This window comes from Thamnophis sirtalis, unplaced genomic scaffold (genome assembly GCF_051295495.1).
Source record: "Thamnophis sirtalis isolate CommonGarterSnake01/CBP01778 unplaced genomic scaffold, rThaSir2_p1.2 scaffold_9, whole genome shotgun sequence".
NCBI classification, from domain to species: domain Eukaryota; kingdom Metazoa; phylum Chordata; class Lepidosauria; order Squamata; family Natricidae; genus Thamnophis; species Thamnophis sirtalis.
In genome coordinates this window covers 28,063,699-28,088,620 of record NW_028261389.1, presented here as the reverse complement: position 1 = coordinate 28,088,620, position 24,922 = coordinate 28,063,699, and the positions used below count along the sequence as shown (strand labels likewise).

The following is a 24,922-nucleotide window of genomic DNA, read 5'->3' as shown; positions in this document are numbered from 1 at the left end:
GTAGCATCGCACTTAATAGTGTATAAATGATTACTGTTATGCAACAAAGTGTAGGGGAAATACATCAGTTTCTCCAGCTCAGTGAGTCTATATTTAGTAGAATATGTGCATGTGAATAGAACCAAGCCTGTTAAAACAATCCAGAAAGAGATGCTTCAGATTCAAAAGGACATTTTTGTTACAGAAATAGCATGCTTAAATAAAAAGTTTGCTTCTCTTGAGTTTTCTATTTTCATGAAGATAGGGCAGGAAAGGGAGATGGGAGATGGGAAAGGGATGGGTTGAGAAAGGAAGAGCTTTATTCTTCCAATTGGAAAAGGGAAAACAAAAATAAAAAGAGGAACAAAATAAGATTAGGGAAGAAAATGGTAAGTGAGCACCTGTCTACCCTCGACGAGTTCAAATAACCAGGACCGGACAGATTACACCCCAGGGTTCTGAAGGAACTGGCAGATGAGATCTCAGAACCACTGAACTATATCTTTCAGAGATCCTGGAGCACCGGGGAACTGCCAGAGGACTGGAAAAGAGCTGATGTGGTTCCCATCTTCAGAAAAAGAAAAAAAATAGATCCAGGAAACTATAGACCCATCAGTCTGACCTCAATACCAGGAAAGATTCTGGAAAAGATAATCAAGCAATGAATAAGCGAACACCTAGAAGTAAACAAAGTAACAGCCAAAAGCCAATATGGGTTTGTCAAAAACAGATTATGCCAGACTAATCTTATTGAATTCTTTGACAAAGTGACAAAATTAGTGGACCAGAGGAATCCCGTCAATATAGTTTACCTGGACTTCAGTAAGGCATTTGATAAGGTAGACCATAACCTACTACTAGATAAAGTAGAAGAATGTGGGTTAGACAGCATCACAACCAGATGGATTCGTAACTGGCTGACCAACCGCACTCAACGTGTAGTCCTCAATGGAACTGCATCTACATGGAGGGAAGTATGCAGTGGAGTATCCCAAGGCTCTGTTTTAGGCCCAGTACTCTTCAACATCTTCATCAATGATTTGGATGAGGGAATAAATGGGGAAGTCATCGAATTTGTAGATGACACCAAGTTGGCAGGAATAGCCAGAAGACAGGCTTAAGATACAGAAGGATCTTGACAAACTTGAACATTGGGCACTATCTATCAAAATGAAATTCAATGGTGAAAAAAGTAAGGTTCTACATTTAGGCAAGAAAAACGAAATGCACAGATACAGTATAGATGGTACTTTGCTCAATAGTAGTAACTGTGAGAGGGATCTTGGAATCCTAGTGGACAACCATTTAAATATGAGCTAGCAGTGTGCAGCAGCTGCCAAAAAAGCCAACACCGTTCTAGGCTACATAAACAGAGGGATAGAATCAAGATCACGTGAAGTGTTAATATCACTTTATAATGCCTTGATAAGGCCACACTTGGAATACTGCATTCAGTTTTGGTCGCCACGATGTCAAAAAGATGTGAAGATTCTAGAAAGAGTGCAGAGAAGAGCAACAAAGATGATTAGGGGATTGGAGATTAAAACATATGAAGAATGGTTGCAGGAACTGGATATGTCTAGTTTAATGAAAAGAAGGATTAGGAGAGACATGACAGCAGTGTTCCAATATCTCAGGGGTTGCCACAAAGAAGAGGGAGTCAGCTATTCTCCAAGGCACCTGAGGGTAGAACAAGAAGCAATGGGAGGAAACTAATCAAGGAGAGAAGCAACTTAGAACTGAGGAGAAATTTCCTGACAGAACAATTAATCAGTGGAACAGCTTGCCTCCAGAAGTTGTGAATGCCCCAACACTGGAAGTCTTTAAGATGATGTTGGATAACCATTTGTCTGGAACGGTATAGGGTTTCCTGCCTAGGCAGGGGGTTGGACTAGAAGACTTCCAAGGTCCCTTCCAACTCTGCTATTGTATTGTATTAAGATGCTTGGCAGCTTACTCATAACATTCTTACACAGTAAGAGGTTTAAATGCATACTCCTAGTTCTCCAATACAAAACTGTAACTGCATTTTAAAAATTCCAGATATCTTCACTAGCTTTAAAACAGGCATATTCAAACTACAGCTCAAGGGCCGGATATGGCCCGCCAATGCAAAGTGAAAAGCAGCTGCCAGATTGTAAAGTAGTGCTTTAAAAGTCTTTAAAAACAGCCTTTCAGATGTTTTTCACAGCCATGTGATCCAGGGCCAGTAGCTGAGTAGGGGAGGGGGTGGTGCTGGCTTGAAAAGCAGCTGCCAGCTTGTAAAGTAATGCTTTTAAAAGTCTTTAAAAACACTTTAAAAATGCTTTAAGATGTTTTTCGCAGTCATGTGATCCAGGGCAGGTGGGTGAGTAGGGTAAGGGCTGCTTTTAAAGTAGTGCTTTAAAAATGGATGGGTGGGGGACATATCTCCATGTCTCGTAGATTTTTCAAAATCAGCTGAAGTTGGCTAACACTAATTCAAATGCAACCACAGTATAATGCCTGAAGGAGAATTCACCCACTGCTTTGATTCTTCCCATATATAAAGTGCATCCACTAATTTTGGTAGATATTCATGTGTATATATACACATGCACAACTGTGGCAAAAAGCAAATCCATTTGTGAATCCTCCAGGCTTAAAAGACCTTTAGCCCTATAATCCCAATTAAGCAGGCCCACACTTCCCATTGAATTAGTAGTATATTTATGTTCATTACAATTGTTCTTCATTTTAAATATTGTATTATTTCATGGGTTTTTTGCACTACAAGTAACGATATGTGCAGTGTTCATAGAAATTTGTTCATCTTTTTTTCAAACTATATCCCCCAACAGTCTGAGGGACCATTATCCCTCTTTAATTCACCATTGGAAGCTGTGTGTGTGTGTGTGTGTGTTGATTCTCGCCTTCTTCCGCCTGCTTCCAATGTCTCTCAATGCCCATCTTGGGGGTTTTAGTTGCAGTCAAAAATTGGTGTAGTTCTCAGTCTGGTTTATTGTGTGGTTATCTGAAACATATGATCAGGAGTTATTTTGAAAAAATCCTGTTTGTTTTATTCTTTTTTTAATGGCCTATTTTAAGGAGCATGAAGCTGCTGTTATAATGAAGTTATGCAAGTGGCAAGAAAGTTTGCACTCTTTTTCCCTTTTGGGAGGGAGGTCTTAAGTAAATTGATTCCTTGCGTTGAGCAAGTACAGCAAGGACAAAAGCAAAATGGACTGCTAAATTGGCCACACCCACTGAGTCACATGACCACCTAGCCACACCTACCCAGTTACATGACCACCTAGCCACACCCACCCTGCTGGTCCGGTCCTCCAACAGTCTGAGGGACCATGAATCGGCCTGTTCAAAAAGTTTGAGGATCCCTGATTTAAAACATACTTCCTATCAGGGTTCCAAGAAACACCCCCAACGAAAGAAAACTTCAAGGCCTGAGTTTCCTCAAAATTCCATTTTATTAGAGATGTCAGGTTAGCACATCTGGAAAAACACGAATCTGATAGCTTCCAGGTTTTCCCCACCCAGTTGAAAGTTCAAGACCCTGCCCCAACACCCACAAGTCTATCACATGATCCAAAATCCTTCATTGCCACGAAGGAAGATTCCTCCCATCCACATCCATCCAGGTTCAGGGACAAAGTGACCTTGACTTTCTGAGAAAGAATGTTATTATGGCTACACATCACGCATACTCAAAATAATCCCCCCTCCCATTTTCCCACAGTAGAAAGTGCGGCAGGCCTGAAATCCAAAAAGTAAAAGATGTCATCCAGGTCTGACACTTCCAGCAACCCATTAAGAAAGTCAGTAAAATGTAATAGTTCTAACATATCCTTAGGTACCCATTCCATTGTTAATGAGCTGTTCATGATGAGCTGAACCTCTGAGTAAATAGAACTGAGGGGAGCTACTAGCATACTCCTTATCTTATTCATAGCAAATGTTGAGGTACCTGAAGAGGCTTCACCCTGATTTTTTTTTTCAGAAAAAAGAAAACTCCACATTTACACCAAAGAAAAATGAATGTGAATTTAAGAGGACCAGGTGTATCACAAACATATTGTTTCAGAAGATTAATTTTCTGAAAACTACTAAGTCATCCCCTGGATTGATGTAACCTAGAAAACCATAAATTGTTCCAATGTATTCTGGAACATTCCAATTTTCATGTCCAACTTTAGTTGAAACCAATCCTGAAGTATATTTTTCCCTCAACAAACGTATGCATGTAAAACTCTCACATATGTAAATTTATATATATATTAGCTTAAACAATCTCACAGTTGTTTTGGAGAAAAATGGGAGGTCAAAGTACTATGTATTTCACATTGACCTCCTGATAGAAAGGTGGGAAATAAATCTAACAAATGAACAAACTAAATAAGTAAATAGATAAGAGGTGGTTAATACTAACCTTGATTAGCATATCTATTCACACTTTGCACCCACACTCATTTGCTCATGTTCAGCAGTTATACCGGAACCGTGTTAGTTGCTTTCTAACTCTCAAGAAAATGTACTACACCCATAAGTAATTCTTCGAGAAGAAACCTAGATTCTTTTTGGGTAAATATAGTAAATGCTAGTTGGTAATTAAGTCGTCCATAATAGAGCATACCAATGGCTTGTTTAGACCCAAACATTATATGCTAACTAAGCTATTCTGAGGGATGTGGTGGCTCAGTGGCTAAGATGCTAAGCTTGTTGATCAGAAAGGTCGGCAGTTCGGCGGTTCAAATCCCTATCGCCATGTAACAGAGTGAGCTCTCATTACTTGTCCCAGCTTCTGCCAACCTAGCAGTTAGAAAGCATGTAAAAATGCAAGTAGAAAAATAGGGACCACTTTGGTGGGAAGGTAACAGCGTTCCATGCTCCTTCGGCGTTTAGTCATGATGGCCACATGACCATGGAGGCGTCTTTGGACAGTGCTGGCTCTTCGGCTTTGAAACGGAGATGAGCACCGCCCCCTAGAGTCAGGAACGAATAGCATGTATATGTGAGGGGAACCTTTATCTTTACCTAAGCTATTCTGGCTTATTCAATATAAATAGTTTTTTTTAAAAAAAAATCCTGACTTAGTTTGAAGTATAAATCTATCCAGTGAGTTAAATCTTTTCAGCCAATAAAACCAACTGATTTCCCATATGGAAATGTGACAAAATCGTGCCTATCAGAAAAACAACTTAACTAACTCGACAGATGGTTTAAGAATAAATTTCCATCTATTTAGTTACCTTGATTTATAAAGCCTCCCACTCAGCACATAACTCGGGGCATCATTTGTAAACAACAATTAAGTCCATATAAAATGACTTAAAAATAAAAACAAAATTCAAAACATAAGGACGTTCAGTGCTGGGAAAAATTAAACCAACAGAATTATTCTCTTACCTTAATTTCCCTACTGCTTGGGAAAAGGTTCAGATTTTTATGCCCTCTGAAAGGCAGGAAAGGTTGGGGCCAACCAAATCTCAAGGAGAAATTGTGTTCCAAAGGGCAGGAAAGTAACAGAGAAGGCATAAGTCCTGTGTCTTGCCTCATGACACTGTCTAAGTGACGCAATACTGTCAACCATGTCTGATCAAACTTTGCCCTGCCAGATCTAACCCGAAGAGCAAAAATAATCAAAAATTATTTTCCAGTCCTGCAAATAACCCAGCGCTGTGACATGAAAAACTTCATAATGAGAACCAGGATCTTGAACTACGCTCAAAAGCTCTGGTAATCAATGTAGCTCATAAAACAGAGAGGTACCCTATTCACATCCCTGCATTCTGGGCCAGCAGAAGCAGCTTCTGAGAGGTCATTGAGGACAGCCTATGTGGAGCCATTGCAGTAATCCAACTGTGAGGTGACTAAAGCATGAATGACTATGAGGGGAGCCTCCTGATTCAGACATAGGCACAACTGGTATTGTTCCTCTTAGAACAAGAGCTGTACATCTCCCAAACTGCACATTGGGTAGATTTGGAGCAGTGCTATTCTATCCAGAAAGAATATGGAAAGTCTCTAGATCAGATGGTCCCCAAACCCATAGCTACTTGTATTACAAGGGTTAAGATTGAGCCTGTTCCCACCAGTCAGGTCCCTATAGCCTCTAGACATCAAGACAGAATATTGATGGTATCAATTAAGATATACATCCAACTTCATGCCTATGAATGACCCCATCCAGCAATCTTCTATAAACAAGAGTTAGAAAAGAATCAAGCCTTGAGCTATCCTACAAAGCTAGAACCTTGAGTTAGACCTCTCTCCTCATCTCCACAGCACCACCAGCTTGAAATGGCCTAAGAAGAAAGATAACCACAACAACTCTATAACTTCCAACACTTAAGTCAGTCCAAAAGGATATAATAATCAATGGTATCAATACCTTCAAGTAAATAGAGGAAATACCACCTCTACAGTAATCCTGCTACAAGTCAACAAATGAAATCAACACCACATCTCCACTGTACCCAGGTTTGAAACCCTACTCAGAAAGATCCAGAAATCCACATCTAGAGACCTTTGAAACTGCAACCTACTTTCTTAGCAACTTTTCCTAAAAAGGAAGCAGTCCAGAAATTAACTAACACAGTCAGATCCAACATGATTTCTTGTGGGGGGGATGTTTTCTTAAGCATGGGTTGGACCACCCCCTCTTTCAAGGATGAATCACTGCTTGGAATCAACACACATGCTCTAGTTAACCTTAACCAACTAGCCAGATTATATCACCAAGCATACAGATATTTGATTCATGAAGAAACACTCAAAATTTAATCTTCAACCATATCCACTATCTAGCTCTAATCCAATGATAGCTAAATAAAAACTTGTTGGATTCTATTTTGCTCTTATTATTTTTATCACAGTAGCTATCAATATCTACTAAACAGAATTATCTGCCAGACAGAAGAGCAGTATTAAGGAATTGGGAATTTCTAGCCCCAAATATCAGAGACCAGGTTGCAACTGGTGACTGGGGAATTCTGGAAGTTTTGAGGTCCATATACTTTAAAGTTTCTGAGGTTAAGAAATATTAGCCTAAGGGAAATTGGCTACAAATAAATTGGAAATTTATTTGCTACATATGCAAATAAAATGATTTCCATTTTGTTCCTCTGTCATCATTTGCATCTGCACGTCTCTTCCCTAGAGGAACCTGTGTGTGATACATTTCAGCAGCGGGCATGTGGGATCCAGGCACTTAATGAAACCACTGAGGAACTAAAGTTACACTTAGGAACTAGCATTTTGTTATTCATCAGAACAATCTATTTGGACCTGAAGCCTTATTAGGAACCTCACAATATGTCACTTTCCTTCCTCAGCAAATTAGGAGAATATATTAATAAACAAAGCAAAAAATACAGCCACTCTCAGTCTGAAAGTTGTGGGGAGGAAAACAAAGAAGCAGTTTCATTTTCCAATCACCACAGAAAATTACTGTCATCATCATGACAACGATGTTGTTCTTCTTTTCCTTCGCCTCTTCAATACTAAAGTAGTATCCAGAACCAGAACAAGAATAGAAATAGAATAAAATATTGTAATTTCATTATAATAGTACATGTTTTGATTACTATGAGATTTAACATTAGAAAAGGTGAGACCAAGCTAAATATTTAGCATGTTATGATAGTTATTTACTGCCTTTTAAAATTCTACCAGTGCACATTTATCTATAAATTTCTATGCGCAACTGTGATTCCAAATAAGTGAGCACAAGACTATGTTCTTATTGTGAGATCCTATAAATGTCTACTCAACCCCTTTTGAGATCAATAACACTTATTCTTGATAAGTGAATATATGTAGGAGTGCAGAGTTAATACTTTTCTGTACTTAACAGTATATTCTTTACATGCTTTGCTATCATTGTATTGTATCTTACTTTTCTCAAATATAATTCACCACAGTCAGAGTTTATTTAGCCTGGACATAGCCTTAAACCTATTTGCAATTCCAAAATTCCCTGTAAACTCAATTTGAATGTAATTGTTCCTAAATAAATTCTTATGTGTACCAAAGTTTTAAAAAAAACACTGTAATTTCAGGTTCTTCAAGAGTGATCAGTTGGCTTCTTGTAACATGCTAAATTCTAAACTTAGGTTACCAAGACAGGATTTTTGTTTGCACATAACATGTCCCCAAATAAACCAGACATGGGTGTCCATAACATGTAGCTGAATTCTTATAACACATACTGCACCTTTAATCTCATGTACTGTTGCCTGAACTCAGTCAGTTCTTCTCCCTATTCTTCTTTTTTTGTGCTATAAGAAAATTGTGCTTTGAATAATTCAGACAAGTACTCTCACCACTGCCAACTACTCCCACAAGAAAAGGAAACTGTCAGAACAGAGAAGCTGAAAATGGCGTAATGCTGGGAATTAGCTCATCAGCTTCTTTCTTTTTAAATTGGAAAAAAAAACCTTTATTATAAGCACATAATCACTTTACACTCTTCAGGCTGATGTTAAAAATTAGAAAAGACACAAGAGAATGAAATACCAAAAGCAAAGTAAAAAAAAAAAAACATAAAAACAACATTAAAATGTAGCTTTCAACATTAGACTTCTTCCTTCCCATTGTCTTCTATCTCTTACTGCTACTGTCAGACTCCCAAATGCAATGTAACATCATAAGTATGTAGTACGATAGACTTGCAGGGCCGGTGAAACATGTTCATTTTGGTGCAATATATTAGTTGCGCACATATTGGTATAGAGGATTGTGTGTTGTTAGTATGATTTTTTGGGTATGGGATTTTCTTTCTTTCAATGTGATATGTATTGATGTTGAGGGTGGGTGCAGTAAGGAAGGCTCAGCCAATCTCATTGTACACATGTTGTGTATTGACAATAAAGGTTGAAACTGAATAAAAGCGTTTATACTATTTTCCTTGAACACTGGAAATTATAGCTTGTATATATTTATATGGTTTGCTCTACTGTTTAATTAGCTGATTGCTATCACAAACAAGTGCCACCAAAATATGTCACTGGCAGCTGGTTGTTAGGATTCCTGAACACAGAGTAATAAATAGCATTCAACAAAACGATAAAAAAAAATTGAAGGAAAGACGCTGCTTCTAAATCTAAATATTTAGAATACCAAGCATCAGTGTATTTACAAGGGTACAAACCATCACCCTTGGGATGCACTATTTGGCCTGTTTCTCATTTTCCCAACACAGAACTGCACCAAGGGGATGCAGAGCATTAAAAATAAATGGTAGAGCCAAAGCAAAGCAAGGACCACAGTACAGAAGTAAATAAATACAACTGCTCTTTATTTTCAAGTTCAGAGTCTCAACCCGACTCAACATGGTTGGGGTGGGTGAGGACAATATCCATGTGGGCATTCCCAAGTTGGGTAGTAAGAACTGCCAACTTTCATTATAAGAAGACGTCAATCTCTGACCCAGATTAAGGTGAAGTATGCAACTATAATTCCACCCGTTTATTTTGTAAGAAATTAGCCTGGCCTGCCTTCTCCTTTCTTCTCCTCACTTCAGCTGCTAGATTAATGTCCAGTAGCATACCAAAGGGATGGGGGTTGGGAGGGGGGGGGAGAAAGGGCATCCACCTTGGGTGCAAGGAGTGGAAAGAATGGGCCTTTGGTCAATAAAAAGAAGCTTGAGGTTACCCTATTAGTTAAAGGTAAAGGTTACCCTCGCACATATGTGTTAGTCTTTCCCGACTCTAGGGGGCAGTGCTCATCTCCATTTCTAAGCCAAAGAGCCACCGTTGTCCGAAGACATCTCTGTGGTCATGTGGCCAGTATGACTAAACATTGAAGGCACACAGAACACTGTTATCTTCCCACCAAAGTGGTCCCTATTTTTTCTACCTGCATTTTTATATGCTTTCGAACTGCTAGGTTGGCAGAAGCTGGGACAAGTTACAGGAGCTCACTTCATTACACAGCACTAGGGAATTGAACTGCCGAACTGCCGACCTTTCTGATCAACAAGCTCAGCGTCTTAGCCACTGAGCTACCGCATCCCTTTGGTACCCTATCACTGCATATATATTTATTTCTGTGTCAGACAAGTAGTCTAATTTGGTATAATGCATTATTCTATGTTCTTGTTATAGAACATGGGGAATCATTTCCTGAGAAAATATGTGAAGCGTTCACTCTCATAAAAAAGATCACATTGCCAGAAAATATTTAACATGTTCTTAAGGTCCTGCTATAATATTACTGTCACAAAATATGATTTTAGACAACAGACACAGAGACAAGAATATTCCCAAGTGTATTTCAGAGGCATTTCAATAAACAGCCCTTAGCAATCAATTATGTTCATTGCACACCATAAACAATACAGCTTGTCCTCAATTTATGACCATAATTGGGCCCAAAATTTCATTGCGAAGTGAGGCATTCGTTGAGTTTTGCTCCACTTTATGACCTTTTTGCCACAGTTATGCGAATCACTGCATTTGTTAAGTGGATTGTGTTGTCATTAAGTGACCCATTGACTTTGCTTGTCAGAAGCTGGCTGGAAAGGTTTCCAATGATGATCACATGACATGGGCGTATCAGTCGTATCCCACCAGTGATACCTGGGTTCCAGAACATACAAATCTATAGACTTACCTTCCTCAGCCATGTCTTTATCCAGTACCAGTTTCCCATGCCGGAGGAAATTCAGAATAGGTCCAAAATAGGTTGGATCTCGATCTATGAGATACGCGCCAGTCTCATCCTAAACCAAAAGCAAAGAACCAAACAAGCCATTTATCACTAACTTTTCTGAGTTCTTTCTTTATGTGGATCTTCAAAAAAAAATTGAATTCAATCCCTCACCCAAACCTCTGAATAAATTTAGTTTCCAGGGATAAGAAATGAAACATTATGATGGATCATTAACTGCTTAAAAACAGAGCCCAGAGAAAGAATTAACGGGTCAGGTTTCATAATAAAGGGGGTATAAACACCAGTTAGAACATGTGCTTCTTATGTAAGGCTTGAAGTTAAACCAGTAAGAATCATTTAGAAATCAGCAGTCTGGTAACCAATTTTGCTGACCCTTCATTACTCAAGAGGGGTAAAAGAAAATTCAGAAAGGTTGAATATGCCTTAACATACGCTTATATGTAAAATGATACAAAACAGGGCAAAACCTTTTGAAATGTTTTATACACACGAACAGACAGAAAGAAAGAGAAGAGAAAGAGAGAGAGAAAGAGAGAGGGGGAGAGGGAGAGAGAATAAGAGAGATTCATACCTACTATATTGATGGGAATAAAGTGGCAATGACTGTTCAGAAACAGATCTTGATAAAGCTACAAAGTGTGAAGGTATTTATTATTTATATCTTGCCTTTATCATTTTTTTATAAATAACTCAAGGTGATGAACACCTACAATTCTCCTTCCTGTTTTTTTTTTTTTTTGACATTTTATTAAGATTTATAGGCTGCCCTTCTCCCTGAGGGGACTCAGGGCGGCTTACAATCACAGGGAAGGGGGTGCAATAATAAAAGACAAACAGTGAGTGAACAAAATAAAATAATAAAACACAACTTGCATTCAACAGTCAACACTCGGGCGGGTAATTTAAGAACTTATCCCCAGGCCTGCTGGGAGAGCCAGGTCTTAAGGGCCGTGCAGAAGGTCTGGATGGTGGTGAGGGTACGAATCTCAACGGGGAGATCGTTCCACAGGGTCGGAGCTGCAACAGAAAAGGCTCTCCTCCGTGTAGTCGCCAGTCGGCATTGACTGGCAGATGGAATCCGGAGGAGGCCCAATCTGTGTGATCTAATCGGTCGAAGGGAGGTAATCGGCAGAAGGCAGTCTCTCAAGTACCCAGATCCACTACCATGGAGTGCTTTAAAGGTGGTCATCAATACCCTGAAGCGCACCCGGAGATCGACAGGTAGCCAGTGCAGCTCGCGGAGGATGGGTGTAATGTGGGCGAACTGCGGTGCGCCCACTATTACTCGCGCAGCTGCATTCTGGACTAACTGCAGTCGCCGGATGCACTTCAAGGGCAACCCCATGTAGAGTCCATTGCAGTATTCCAGCCTAGAGATCACAAGGGCTTGAGTGACTGTTGCGAGAGCCTCCCGGTTCAGGTAGGGCCGTAACTGACGGACCAGGCGAACCTGGGCAAATGCCCCCCTGGTCACAGCCGACAACTGATGGTCAAAAGTCAGCTGTGGATCCAGGAGGACTCCTAGATTACGGACCCTATCTGAGGGGTATAAAATTTGACCCCCCTGTTCCTATTTTCTCCACAACAGCCACCTTTAATAGATTAGCAGAGTTGGAAGGGGCCTTGTAAGTAATCTAGTCCAACCCCCCACCTCCCAAGCAGAAAACCCTATGCCATTTCTGACAAAGGACAGTCCAGTCTCTTCTTGAAAACTTCCAGTGATGAAGCTCCCACAACTTCTGAAGGTAAGGGAGAGGGACTGGCCCAGGGTCACCCAGCCAGCTTTCGTGCCTAAGGCCAGAAAATTTGGTTTCCTGATCTCTAGCCTAGTGCCTTAACCCACAAGAGACACATCCCAGGATAGTATCCATTAGGAAAAAAATAAAACAAATTGTACTGCCAACATTAAATGTGTTACACAGATATACTGTTCACCTATGACTGCTATATCTCAAAAATTGCTGTATCTCAAAACTGCTTTTTAAAAAAATCAATCTGGAACAACTCTCCAAAGAGAAAACATCTGACAGAGATGGTTTGTTTGTTTTTACTGGGGAACAATGGACAAAAAAAGGAAGTTTGTATAAAACTATGCACACTCAGCAAAAGAGATGTGTTTGTCTGTCATATTTATGGGAACCCTAAGGCATTAAATGTAGTTGAATAGCAGGAGACTCAGGGCAAATAATTATAAAGATATTTAAGCTGTGAAGTATTTAAATATTTTTTTGTTAAATGCACTACATCAATATACTGAGTTTACTCAAGCCTTGTGCTATGGCATAAATTTTATTTATGTAACACAATGGCTAAGTTTGCAAAACAAAGTCAAAACCAATTGCATGTATCTGCAGGATCAGAGGGGAGAAAAAAAGCAAAGCTGCCAAGAAAAATAGGAAGAGAGGGATTTGGCAAGGCTGCCATACTTTGTGTGTTTGTGCGTGTACGCAGGCACAACTGTTTACTTCCTCCAAATAATATTGGCCAATTTGAAACAATGGGTTCACAAAGACTACACAGTATTCATGAAACAGATTAAGATGTGATCTGAATTAATCAAATTGGCTGGGTTCACCCAACAAACTACATTTTATACAAATTCTATTCAGTTTGTAATGGAAGTGTAAATCAGAGGGACTAAAAGACATTTTCTGAGTTCTAACATGCTGCATCTAAATGAACTATTATATTATAGCTTTAGCTGATACTCTGGCTGACAAAATACATTATCACAGTGGCTGGATTCCTTCAATATGCTAAAGCCCCTCTTAGCCTAGCCTAGTTGTGTGCAAATCCAGCCATCCCACTACAAAACACATTTTAGCTTAACAAGCTGTCCAAAGTTAGCAGCTTTTTGATCCTATCATCATATTTATTTCTGAATGCATATCCTTGGAGGATAAACACCGAAGTCAACTGCCCTTGGCCTGACTGAGCATATGCTTTACTCCATTTTAAAAAAATCAACAACTCAAAAAACATCCTGCGGATGAAGTTTTTGAACGGCTGCCCAAGACTACATTAGCCTTAGCAAAAGCTGCATCCAGCGCCAAGATGAACTCTTGGAACCACTGGCTATAAAAGATCCACCTTAACACAAGGGATGTTACGGTGAAGAAGAGGATGGAAACGACTCCTAAGTTCGCGGTTATTTTGAGTACTGGGCAAAATTTCTTCGAGGCCCTTTGTGGGTGAACAAGTGGAGTTTTCGTGATCTTTATCGAGGCTTTTAACGGAAATCAGCGCGCTTTGGAGATAAAGGGCAATCCACATTATCTCCACCAAGCCATTTAATCGGCACCCTCGCGTGCAAAAAGCAGAAGCTGGAAGACTTTCTCGACATTTTTCAACCAGCAGAGCGACTGGCCTGAGGGCATTTAAAAACAAGTTTTATCGCTCACACTTTGGCTGCTCAGGCAGGGCAGAGACGCCCCCGCCAGAAAGCGGATGCTTCTATATAGGACTTGCCTCGCTTTTTAAACAGTGTAGCTCAGTGGTTCCCAACCTTTTATTTTTGGGCCATACCCCACCTAAGCATCTCTAAAATCCTGGTTCTCCACCCTCTCACCCCATCTATAACTCTTTCTTTACTCCAAAAGCGAACTCTACTCACCCGGAGGAAGCATAAAGGGCCATTAACTTGTTTTAAACAAGGTTCAAATTGCCCCCATCAAAAATCAAATCCCCCCCCCTGCGGGGCGTGGCTCCCATGTTGGGAATCATTGGTGTAGCTGTAGCCGAAGAGTACCGGGAAGAAACCCTCGTTCCTTACGTAAAGCTCCAAAACCCCTGAGGAATTGGGGGGCGGACGGACGGACGACAACTTTGCATGTTCACGAAGTAAACATGCGAGTGTGACTTTGCAAAAAAACCCAACAACAAATGACTTCTGCTTATGGGGCGAGACTCGAAAAGTGGGTGAAGCGAGGGGAGAAAAGCTTAGCAAGATCTTTACAAAGTGGGCTCCGATCTTCCGAAACAAAGGGAGCAACACCCCCCTTCATCGCTGCCCACAGCGGGAGTATCGGCGTTCGACACGCCCGGCGATTGAAGCGAAGGGGGAAACGGTCGCGTGTTCGCAAAACAGCCGAGCTCCTTGGGAGGGTCGGCGGAGCGCGGGCGCTTACCCGATCGGACTGCAGCTCCTCTCCCTGGCACAGGCGGCAGAGGAAGGATTTCTGCTCGCGGCACAAGGTCTGCTTGGTGGTTAAGAAAACGGTGCCCCCGACATTCAGCCGAACCCATTTGCCTCGGCTGCTGGGGGGAAGCGGCTGCTGCGAGCAAGCCCACGCGTACGAAGTCGCCTTCTGTGCAGCCGGTGCGTCCTCCCCTCGTTCCATTCTCATCTCTTTCTCTGGGCGCGTCCCCTCCTACTTTCACAGAGAGGCGGGACGCGGCTTGCAGGTGTTGCGCCCCGGAGGATTCTGGGGCTTGTAGTTCGTTTCGAGACTAGAGCGCATTTCAGACTTTAGCGGGGACCCAAGAAATCAAGCGTCCGGGTTATTTTGCCCGATATTGTGGCACTTGAGTGACAGCGTGCTTGGCTGAGTTTCCTTTGGATGACAGCTCAACGATCTTTTTAAAGCAGAAAGTGCAAAAACAATTCAAAGCCGTGTTTCTCAGTCTTGGCAACTTTTAAGATGAGTGGATGTCAACTCCCAGATTTTTCCAGTCAGCATGTTTGTTTTTATGTTTTTTTTTTATATTTTATTGCAAATTTATATGCCGCCCTTTTCCCTGAGGGGACTCAGGGCGGCTTACAGCAATAAAGGGAAGGGGGTGCAAGGCAAAACTTAAAAAGAAAAAAAAATCGTGATTAAAGGAAATTGGTCATAAAAACACAACATTCACTCAACATTCGGGCGGGGTGAGAGTAATCCTATCCCCAGGCCTGACGGGATAGCCAGTTCTTGAGGGCTGTGCAGAAGGCCTGGACTGTGGTGAGGGTGCGGATCTCCACGGGGAGGTTGTTCCATAATGTCGGAGCTGCAACTGAGAAGGCTCTCCTCCGCGTAGTCGCCAGTCGGCACTGACTGGCGGATGGAATTCGGAGGAGGCCTACTCTGTGCGATCTGATGGGACGCAGGGAGGTAATTGGCAGGAGGCGGTCTCTCAAATAGTCAGATCCACTACCATGGAGCGCTTTATAGGTGGTAAGTAAGACCTTGAAGTGCACCCGACGATCAACAGGTAGCCAGCGCAGCTCACGGAGGATTGGTGTTATATGGGCGAACCGTGGTGCGCCCATGATCACTCGCGCGGCCGCGTTCTGGACTAGCTGAAGTCGCCGGATGCTCTTCAAGGGCAGCCCCATGTAGAGCACATTGCAGTATTCCAGCCTAGAGATCACAAGGGCTCGAGTGACTGTTGTGAGAGCCTCCCGGTTCAGGTAGGGCCGCAACTGGCGCACCAGGCGAACCTGGGCAAATGCCCCCCTGGTCACAGCCGACAGATGGTGGTCAAAACTCAGCTGTGGATCCAGGAGGACTCCCAAGTTGCGGACCCTATCTGAGGGGAATAAATTTTGCCCCCCCAGCCTGATTGATGGAACGTTAACCAAATTTTTGGGAGGAAAACACAACAGCCACTCGGTCTTTTCCGGGTTGAGTACCAGTTTGTTAGCTCTCATCCAGTCTTTAACAGCCTCAAGGCCCCGGTTCATCACGTCCACCGCTTCATTGAGTTGGCACGGGGCCGACAGATACAACTGCGTATCGTCCGCATATTGATGGTACTTAATCCCGTGCCTCCGAATGATCTCGCCCAGCGGTTTCATGTATATGTTAAATAGCAGGGGGGACAGAACCGAACCCTGCGGCACCCCATAGGTTAGGGGCCTCGGGGACGATCTCTCCCTCCCCACCAACACCGACTGCGACCTGTCCGAGAGGTAGGAGGAGAACCACTGTAAAACAGTGCCGCCCACCCCCACCTCCCGCAGTCGTCGCAGAAGGATACCATGGTCGATGGTATCGAAAGCCGCTGAGAGGTCAAGGAGAACCAGGATGGACGCATAGCCTCCATCTCTGGCTCTCCAGAGATCATCGGTCAATGCGACCAAAGCGGTTTCAGTGCTGTAACCGGGCCTGAAGCCAGACTGGAAGGGGTCAAGATAGTTTGAATAAAAGTCCACCCATCTTAAAGTTGCCAAGGTTGAAAAGTGCTTTAAAAATATATATTTTAATGGCAGAGACATTTTCACTGAACCCTCCTACAAGGTGCATGAATTTTCACTAGATCTGGGAATTGGGTGATGTTCCAACTTTTTAGGATGATATTCCAAATTTTTTAAGTTAATCAAAGGCTCCTTGGGTGCCACGTATGGAACTAGTGGATTATTTAATAATCTTTTGATAGTCTACTGGACAAACATCTCCAGGGCTAAATCTTATTTATAGCATCATTACATCACTATTCTATTTTGCCAAGAAGGTTGTAAGATTCAGTATCTCTTTTCTTTCTAGATATACAGTATCTGTATTGGGTCATTTCTAAAACAAGAATGTCATAATTTCCTAAACTCCATTCAGTAAACTGGAAATTAGTAACTTCTGCAGTTCAGGGATGTCCTACACATGTAATTTGTTTCTTTAAAAAAAAAACAGTTCCCTAGATTTGTACTGTAAAAAACCACTGCTTTAATTTCTCCTTTCAAAAGCATGGAGCTTAATTAAGAATATGTCAGCTTTTCAAATAGAGACCAGACAACCGAAACCAATTGTTCTTGTTAGTTGCAAAGTCCTATCCGACCCATCACAACCCCATGGACAACATTCCTCCAGGCGTTCCTCTACCATCCTCTGCTGGAGTCCATTTAAGCTCATGCCTACTGCTTCGGGGACTCCATCCAACTACCCCATTCTCCTAATTACCCCTATTAAAGTAATAAAATCTTGCAAGTCTAAAAGACCCTCCTCTCCCACCTTTAGTTGCAGAGACTTGGAGGGGGGTGGCCAATTCCGATATGCTTTCTCCAGCACTGGTTCCAGCTTTGGACTCATATTTCCCTTTCAGATTGTCTAAACCAGTGATGGCGAACCTTTTTCGCCTCGGGTGCCAAAAGCACGGGCACGCTCGCATGCCCACCCCCATAATTGAATCCCCCGTGCTATGACCCCTGCGCATGTGTGTGTGACACACACACACACACCTGCTGCCCCGCACATGCACACACAGCTTTCTTGGAGCCTGGGTAGAGTGAAAATACACCTCCCCCAGGCCAGAAACTGCCCATTTTCTGACTTCTGGTGGGCCGGTAGGTCCGTTTTTCGCCCTCCCCAGGCTCCAGAGGGTTTCTAGGAGCCTAAGGAGGGTGAAAACGATTTCCCCTGCCTCCCCACCCCCCACCCCAACCCCAGAGGCCAGAAACAGACCGTTTTCTGACTTCCGGTGTGCCTGGTAAGTCCATTTTTCACCGTTCCCAGACTCCCCAGGATTTCTAGGAATCTGGGGAGGGCGAAAAATGACCCAACATGCAAACTGGAAGTTCAGTAACAGACTTTTCCAAACTTCTGGTTTGCATGTTGGGTAGTTTTTTGCCATGCAGAGGCTTCAGGGAAGTCTCCGGAGGGCAAAAAACAGCCAAAAATCAAGGCCAAAAATCAGTTGGTCAGCAAGCACATGTGTGCTGGAGCTGACAGGGCAACGCCTTAGAAATGGCTCTGTGTGCCACATATGGCACGCATGCCATAGGTTCACCATCATGGGTCTAGACTGAAATCTTTCTCCTATGTACTGAGGTAATTCTCAGAGGCCAGTGAAGTATATGTCATCACTTGCATTTTTCCCTCATAGCAAATGCTACATCACACAACTTATCTCTCCAATTTACTTACTTTGGTTCACTACCAGGTGACCTATCTGAATAAAAGCTGGAGTTAGCAGTTAGTATTGACAGATCAGTACTTCTATGGTGGGGTTATTCTGTAGCATGGTTTCGCATTTGGCAGGAGTCCCTGGACTAAGACTTAATGGAGCTGAAAGTGGGGCAAAATTAGGGTTATTGGGGTGGAATTTTCTGGAGCCAATAAAATGATGTTTTAACTTCTGTGAGGTTGGATTACAGAGAGTGAGATTATGCTTTTGTTAGAGTGGAGATTTGGAAGAAAGAGAAAAGAGCTAAAGAATTTGATTTGTGGTGGGGTACGTCAGGATATGTCATCGTATTCCTTCAGATATTGGTTCCTGATGATGTAAAGCTTTTATGGGATGAGATAAAAAATGGCGAATAGATAATATCAAAGATTATAAGGAGTCTGGCGACTAAATCCTATGAAGAATGGCTAAGGGAACTAGGTATCTGAACAAACATTTTCTATTTGGTATAGTCTAGATTAGAACTAGCTGAATTCAAACTGCAGTTCACTACACAAACTGGCATGGACAGAAGTTTTTAGAATCTGACCCACTTCAGGATGAGAACACAAAATAAAGCAATGAACTGTTGGGAACACTAAAATGCTTTTGATTTAAAAATGTTTGTATTGTGGCATTTTCATAAAAATGAATAGAAACCAAATTACAGGACTCAGTGGAGGAACAATCAATACTAAATAGCCAGAAGCATGACACAATTTGCCATAGTTACAGTGCAAAATTAATCCTCTTAAAAAGCAAAGTCCTTTTTTTGTGGTTGTAAATCTCCAGAGTTCTGGTGTTCTACCTGGACCTCTAATATGATCTTCTCATAATTCGTGCTTTTTCTTTGCTATGAATAATGGACATTATCTATACATGGCAATGGAGACAAGTAAAAGAATGGCAAACTCCCCCAGTTCATTATCAAAACATTTCACTCCACAGGTAGAACATCTGGAAGGACATCCCCTTCTCTACTGTTTCTGTCTTAGCAGAAGGCTAAGTGCTTCAGAGGTTCTTCCTCATCCTGAGATGATATCTTCAGGCTGTGCGCGCATGAACCACTCTACCCAAGCCCCATCATAAATGGCCACATCTGGCTTCCCACACAGATATGCTCCTAATGCCACGTGACAAGCGGTGACTCCTGAGCCACAAGTAGCCACAAGAGGTTTGGAGAGGTCTACTTTCTTCTCCTGAAACAAGCTTTGGATAGTTTCTGAGCTTTTCTCCAAGCCTGCCTCAGTGAGGAATTCTGTGAAAGGAATGTTCATAGAGCCAGGCATGTGACCAGGTTCGATTCCTGGAGAAAGTTTGAAAAAAATGAATTACTATTAAAATTCATTCAACAAAATTGCAAAATGAGCAGTACAATTTAGAAATAATGTGCACACACACACATGCATTCCGTATGTAGTAAGCCTTGAAATCCTATACATGGCACTGTTTCTAAGTAGGCATAATTGCTGGGAAATTCTGGGAGCTGAAGTCCATGTACAGTATCCGAAATTTGTCCTTTTGAAAAATACTGTTTTATACTAATGGTAAAGAATGAATCCCCCCTCCTTTCCCATTTGCCCCAATAAGCCAGAATATAAAGTGAGATTAACTGATATCACCCATCTGCTGGAGAACATGAGGAATGACTGTTCCCACTTCTCTAGTGCAGGGGTCTCCCACCTTGGCAATTTTAAGCCTGGAGGACTTCAACTCCCAGAATTACCCAGCCAGCGCTGGCTGAGGAATTCTAGGAGTTGAAGTCCTCCAGGGTTAAAATTGCCAAGGTGGGAGATCCCTGCTATAGTGTGCAGAAAAAAAACCTATTTGATCCACATCTTCCCCAATTGAGGAAGGACACTTAATAAAGTTGTAAAAATCAGAAGCCAGGCTATACCTTCTGCAATCTGGGGTGGCTTTTGACAATTTTTGGGAGTCCTATCACCTTCTACTTCATCTTTCTTCTGCAAGAAGTGAAAGATGCAGCAAAGATGAAAATCAAATGCGGTTAGTATGCTATTAGGAATAATGACAGCCCAACGTTTGCCTGTTCTGTTAATCCCATACACATTTTATTATACAAAGTAGTAATGTATAAATTACTGCCATCTGGTGGGCTGCTGGGGGTTCGCAGGGGTTTGAGAGAACCTCTAGCTAAGATTCTGTGCAGTTTGGAGAACCCCCACCCAGCCCCTCCCCTCCCAGGAATCCCCACGCGGTCCGTTTTGAATGCAGGTAAGTGCAGGGTGCACATGGAGGCTCAGGGTGGGCGAAAAACAGGCCTACCAGAAGTTCGGGAAGGCCCACCAGAGGGGCTCTGGAGTCTGGCACAGCCATTTTCGGCCTCCCAGAGGCTCGAGGAAAGCCTCCAGAGCCCAGGGAAAGCAAACCACCACCCCCCCCAATGGTGCAGGAGGCCGACTGGGCCACGTCCACCATGGCCAAGTCCACCCAGCAATCAGGCAGAGAACCCCTTGTTAAAATGTTTGAAGCCCACCCCTGTAATGCCCCACCCTCTCCTTTCAATAACAACCTTATTAGGAGGAAGTACTGGTATATAGACATCTCCTCTTGACTTGTGGAGAGGTCAGAGGAAATGGCCTAGAAAGACAGCAGAAAGATCTGCTACCAAGTTAACAGTCAGATGAAAGGGAGCCTGAATCCAGGCAAAAACTGAAATGAGTGAACACTACAGACAAGCCCCTCCCTAGTTCACCCATAGATAAGGGAGGGAAGTGGGGGGAAGCATAATCAGACTTGCAAGATTCTGTTACTATAGCTTGACAGTAAAAGCAGTATTGACCTACTTGTCATTGGTTTCCCAATTTCTTCTATCTTGAAGTGCTGATAATTTGCAACTTCTCTTTTTTTAACATGATGTTTTAAAATTAGAGGTTTTAATCTCAGAGCTAAACCAGCCCAACAATTCTTATTAGGCTCCAAAATCAAAAAAAGCACACTGAGTTAATCCAAAGCAATCTCCTTCATTGTTCTACAAATACAGACAGAAATCTTGCTCAACTAAAGGAAGCTATTTGTACCAATAAAGATGTACTCTGAAGACGTCAAGGAAGGAATTGTCTTAAGCCTCTATTTCTTCAAACTATCCAAACTATATAAACTTCACTGCCTCTTGCTCCTCTGGAACCCTTCCTCCTGGGACTCTAGACCAGGGCTCTCCAACCTTGGCAACTTTAAGATTTGTGGACTTCAACTCCTCAGCAAAGCTGGCTGAGGAATTCTGGAAGTTAAAGTCCACAAGTCTTAAAGTTGCCAAGGTTGGAGACCCCTGCATTTAGTCTAGACTACATTCCATCACATCGATGCTCCAAATTTAAAGAAATCATTACCTTCTCGGGGCTCTGGTTCTGTCCCAGCGTACCTTCCAGCAGATCGTGCATCTACTACCTGGAACTGGCGTGAGTCAATGTTCTCCTTCACCTGCTCATAGGTCTTCACCATTGATTTATCCAGAGAAGCGTGAAATTCAGCAGGAGCAGGATGACTCTTTCCAGAGGTGACAGGATACCCCTCTTTCATCCAGTTCTTCAGCCCACCATTTAGAAGAGAAACCGCTTCATGGCCAAAAGCTCGGAACATCCACCAGACCCGGGGAGCTGAGAACAGGCCCTGGTCACTTGCATCATACACCACAACATGACAATCATTGCTGACTCCTAGTTTGCCCACGTACTCTGCAAAATCTGTTGCACTGGGAAGCATATGATCATAAGGTGATGTGCGGTCACTGCAATGATCAATGTCGAAGAAAGCGGCTCCTGGAATATGGCGATCTTCAAACTCTCTCTGGGGATTACGTTTCATTTTGGGGAGGTACCAAGAGGCATCCAAGAGCTTCACAGACGATCCAGTTTGAGGAGTCTTGATAACTTCTGACACCCATTTAGCAGTCACCAATGCCCGGTAGAGAAGCTGCTGAGACATGGCACTCACAGCCTGTTTGAGTTTGGATGTCACTTGGGATTTCCGCTGGCTCTGAGGTGAAAGAAGACAATACAGCAAATTAGGATCATCCTCACAAGAGAAAAGAACATTATAACTATAACAGGTAGTTAGTTATAACTGAACGAAACAGCAAGTTCAGCCAATTCTGTGGCTAAGTTAAGATGTAATGTTCCTGTTATAAACAATACAATATTGCTTTGTTCTTTGAAGGAAAAAAATTGCCAGGAGGATGGAAATCTACTGTCAAATCTCCATCTATTCTGGAAAAAGCCTCACCCCCATTGTGGTATCTCAGAACTGTTGTAATCTGAAGTAGGCATTTGGGGAGGCCATTATAGAAAACCATAGATGCTTAGGTTCTAAGTCCTCTTGCTCCCTTGAGATGAAGTGTGTGTGCGTGTGTGTGTGTGTGCGCGCGCGCGCACGTCCGTGTGTGTGCATGTGTGCATGTTTGTGTGTATCTACCTAACTACTCTCTCTCTCTCTCCCCCTTCCTACCTAGTCTCTCTTTTTCTTTCTCTCCCTCTCTATCCCTTTATCTACCTACCTACTTTAAAAAAAATTTGCCTCTTCAAAACCGTGGTGCATCTTATACTCCGAAAAATACGGTATTTCTGCCTATAATAAAAATGAACTCGAATAGAATAGCCATTCTTTTGGGAAAAGCTCCAAGAATCTTCAATAGTCCACCTCTCCATGGGTGAAACAATTAAATAATCTAAGCAAAATAAAAAGGGCCCATACAGATGCTTGACTTTCTCTGGTTTTGTGACTCATCTCTGAAAAGGCTATTTAGATTGGCATAGGATTGTATTTAAAAGCCATCCTTTCATCACAGTAATGCCCAAGTTCTCTTCTTCACCTAGTGCAAAACATCCATGAAGTCTATGTTCAATAGCAAATAAGAAAAAAGCAAGAGTAGTCAGGGTTTACAAAAACAAAGATAGACTTTGAAGTGAGATCAAGTCCTTGCACATTCTCCATGATGATCTAAGTCATTACTTCTATATCAGCAGCTGAGTAGGCTGGGCTTTCTCAGGATTGACACCACATTTGTTATTTATCTTCTTTTTAATCTATTCTTTTTTAAAAAATGCGCCTCATACTGTCATTTTTATTTTGTCGTGATTAAATGCCGTTTATAGGGTTATGTTGCATTTAATTGCTTTTTAATACAATCTTTCTTGAACCCTGATATGGAAATATGGAGTTCGCAGGTGAAATAAAAAATAATTCTCATCCCATGCACAGGGAGGGGGGAAAAAGATAGTGTACGTCTTCTATCATTTTCTTTGTAAGTTCTTGTAGTTTAAAAAGAAGTTTGTTTGTTTTTAATACCTGTTGCTTGATTAAGCAGCCAAACAGAGATTTCTCTAAACAAGCCCTGGCTAAGAGTCTGCCTGAAAATAAAGTTTACTTTTGATCACGTCTGCAGCTTTACAGAACTGGAGTCTCTTTGTTAAAGCTAAGCAGGAAGATGCCGTGCAAATATTCAGAGGCACTCCCATTTTACACATATGTTCATATCAGTGGGTTTCACTATTTGCTAAATTACCTAGTTTCTTTGTCAGGAACAGGAAAAAAGACGCGAGAGGGTGAGATTCTATCTCTCTTCCCCCAAGAGTTCTCCATCCACAAAAACACCAAAGCCTCCAAAACACCAATTCCCCAGTTGAAGGAAGGCAGTCGAAACACTGCACCAAGCACCCAACTAGAGTATAATAAACAATGTATTTCCTTCTCCAAGAAAGACAGTTCTAGTGAGCCGACCCACTCTGGCAACCCCAACAGGTGTTGCAGCGCAGCTCCCATCCTCCTCAGCCAACCTATATAGAGAAGAGCGTGTTAGACCTCATCCCTGCCAGGAAGGATTTGAGAGTTATAACCCAACGCTCAAAGGTTTCCAGGGTTGCAAGGGAGGAGAGCAACCCCTAGGTAAATGCTGAAGCCACCAGAGGAGAACTAGCGGGGTTAGTGACCTCCTGGGCACATGGCATGGGCGAGTTTTCATCTCATGCTTTTTCCTTTAAACCTTCAACAAGACCAATCTACCTCCACCTCTCTCCCTCCTCCTCTTCTCTTCTCTTACCTCGGGTGGCTCGTTGGCTGCTGAACCTTCAAAGCGTTGCGCCCAAGCCGCCTCTCGCCCACCAGCTTATTTCCCCCTTCCTTGTTCTACCTCCAGGGCGGAGAAAAGGACCACCTCCCACTTTGATATCCAGTGAAAGGAAGGCTTGTCGGGGCGAACCAACTGGGGCAAAAAAGGGGGGAGAAAATTAGCAGAAAACCCATTAACCTGCCCCTGGAGATCGGCCCCTCACCTAACTGGAATCGCTCACGACTTTCTTTTTTCATTCTCGCGACATCTGACTGACCACTCGCCCCATGGTCCGCTCATTTTTGGAGAGAAAATAAATATTTGATTTGCTCCCCCCCTCTTACCAGCCACTTCCTGGTATAGCCGATTGCGGAGACT

General features: G+C 42.4%; 2 protein-coding genes across 3 annotated transcripts in view; both read right to left on the bottom strand.

The window, feature by feature from the left end:
* Positions 1-14,991, bottom strand: part of KCTD17 (potassium channel tetramerization domain containing 17) — a 56,553-nt gene extending 41,562 nt beyond the window's left edge. Inside the window, exons 1-2 of one of the 2 annotated variants that reach the window (XM_087723154.1) lie at positions 14,754-14,991; positions 10,567-10,675 (exon numbers count right to left, since the gene is read on the bottom strand). In XM_087723154.1, the coding sequence (XP_087579280.1) occupies positions 10,567-10,675; positions 14,754-14,972 (328 nt within the window). In that variant the 5' untranslated portion in view covers positions 14,973-14,991. The remainder of the gene's footprint in view (positions 1-10,566; positions 10,676-14,753) is intronic. The other variant, XM_087723153.1, reaches the window with a different exon arrangement.
* Positions 14,992-19,084: 4,093 nt separating this feature from the next.
* Positions 19,085-24,639, bottom strand: MPST (mercaptopyruvate sulfurtransferase). Its single transcript, XM_014057776.2, has 3 exons — positions 24,536-24,639; positions 21,831-22,476; positions 19,085-19,786 (listed from the first exon to the last, which is right to left on the bottom strand). Exons 2-3 carry the CDS (start codon positions 22,423-22,425, stop codon positions 19,506-19,508), a joined length of 876 nt encoding a protein of 291 aa, XP_013913251.2. The 5' UTR covers positions 22,426-22,476; positions 24,536-24,639; the 3' UTR covers positions 19,085-19,505.
* Positions 24,640-24,922: the final 283 nt, after the last annotated feature.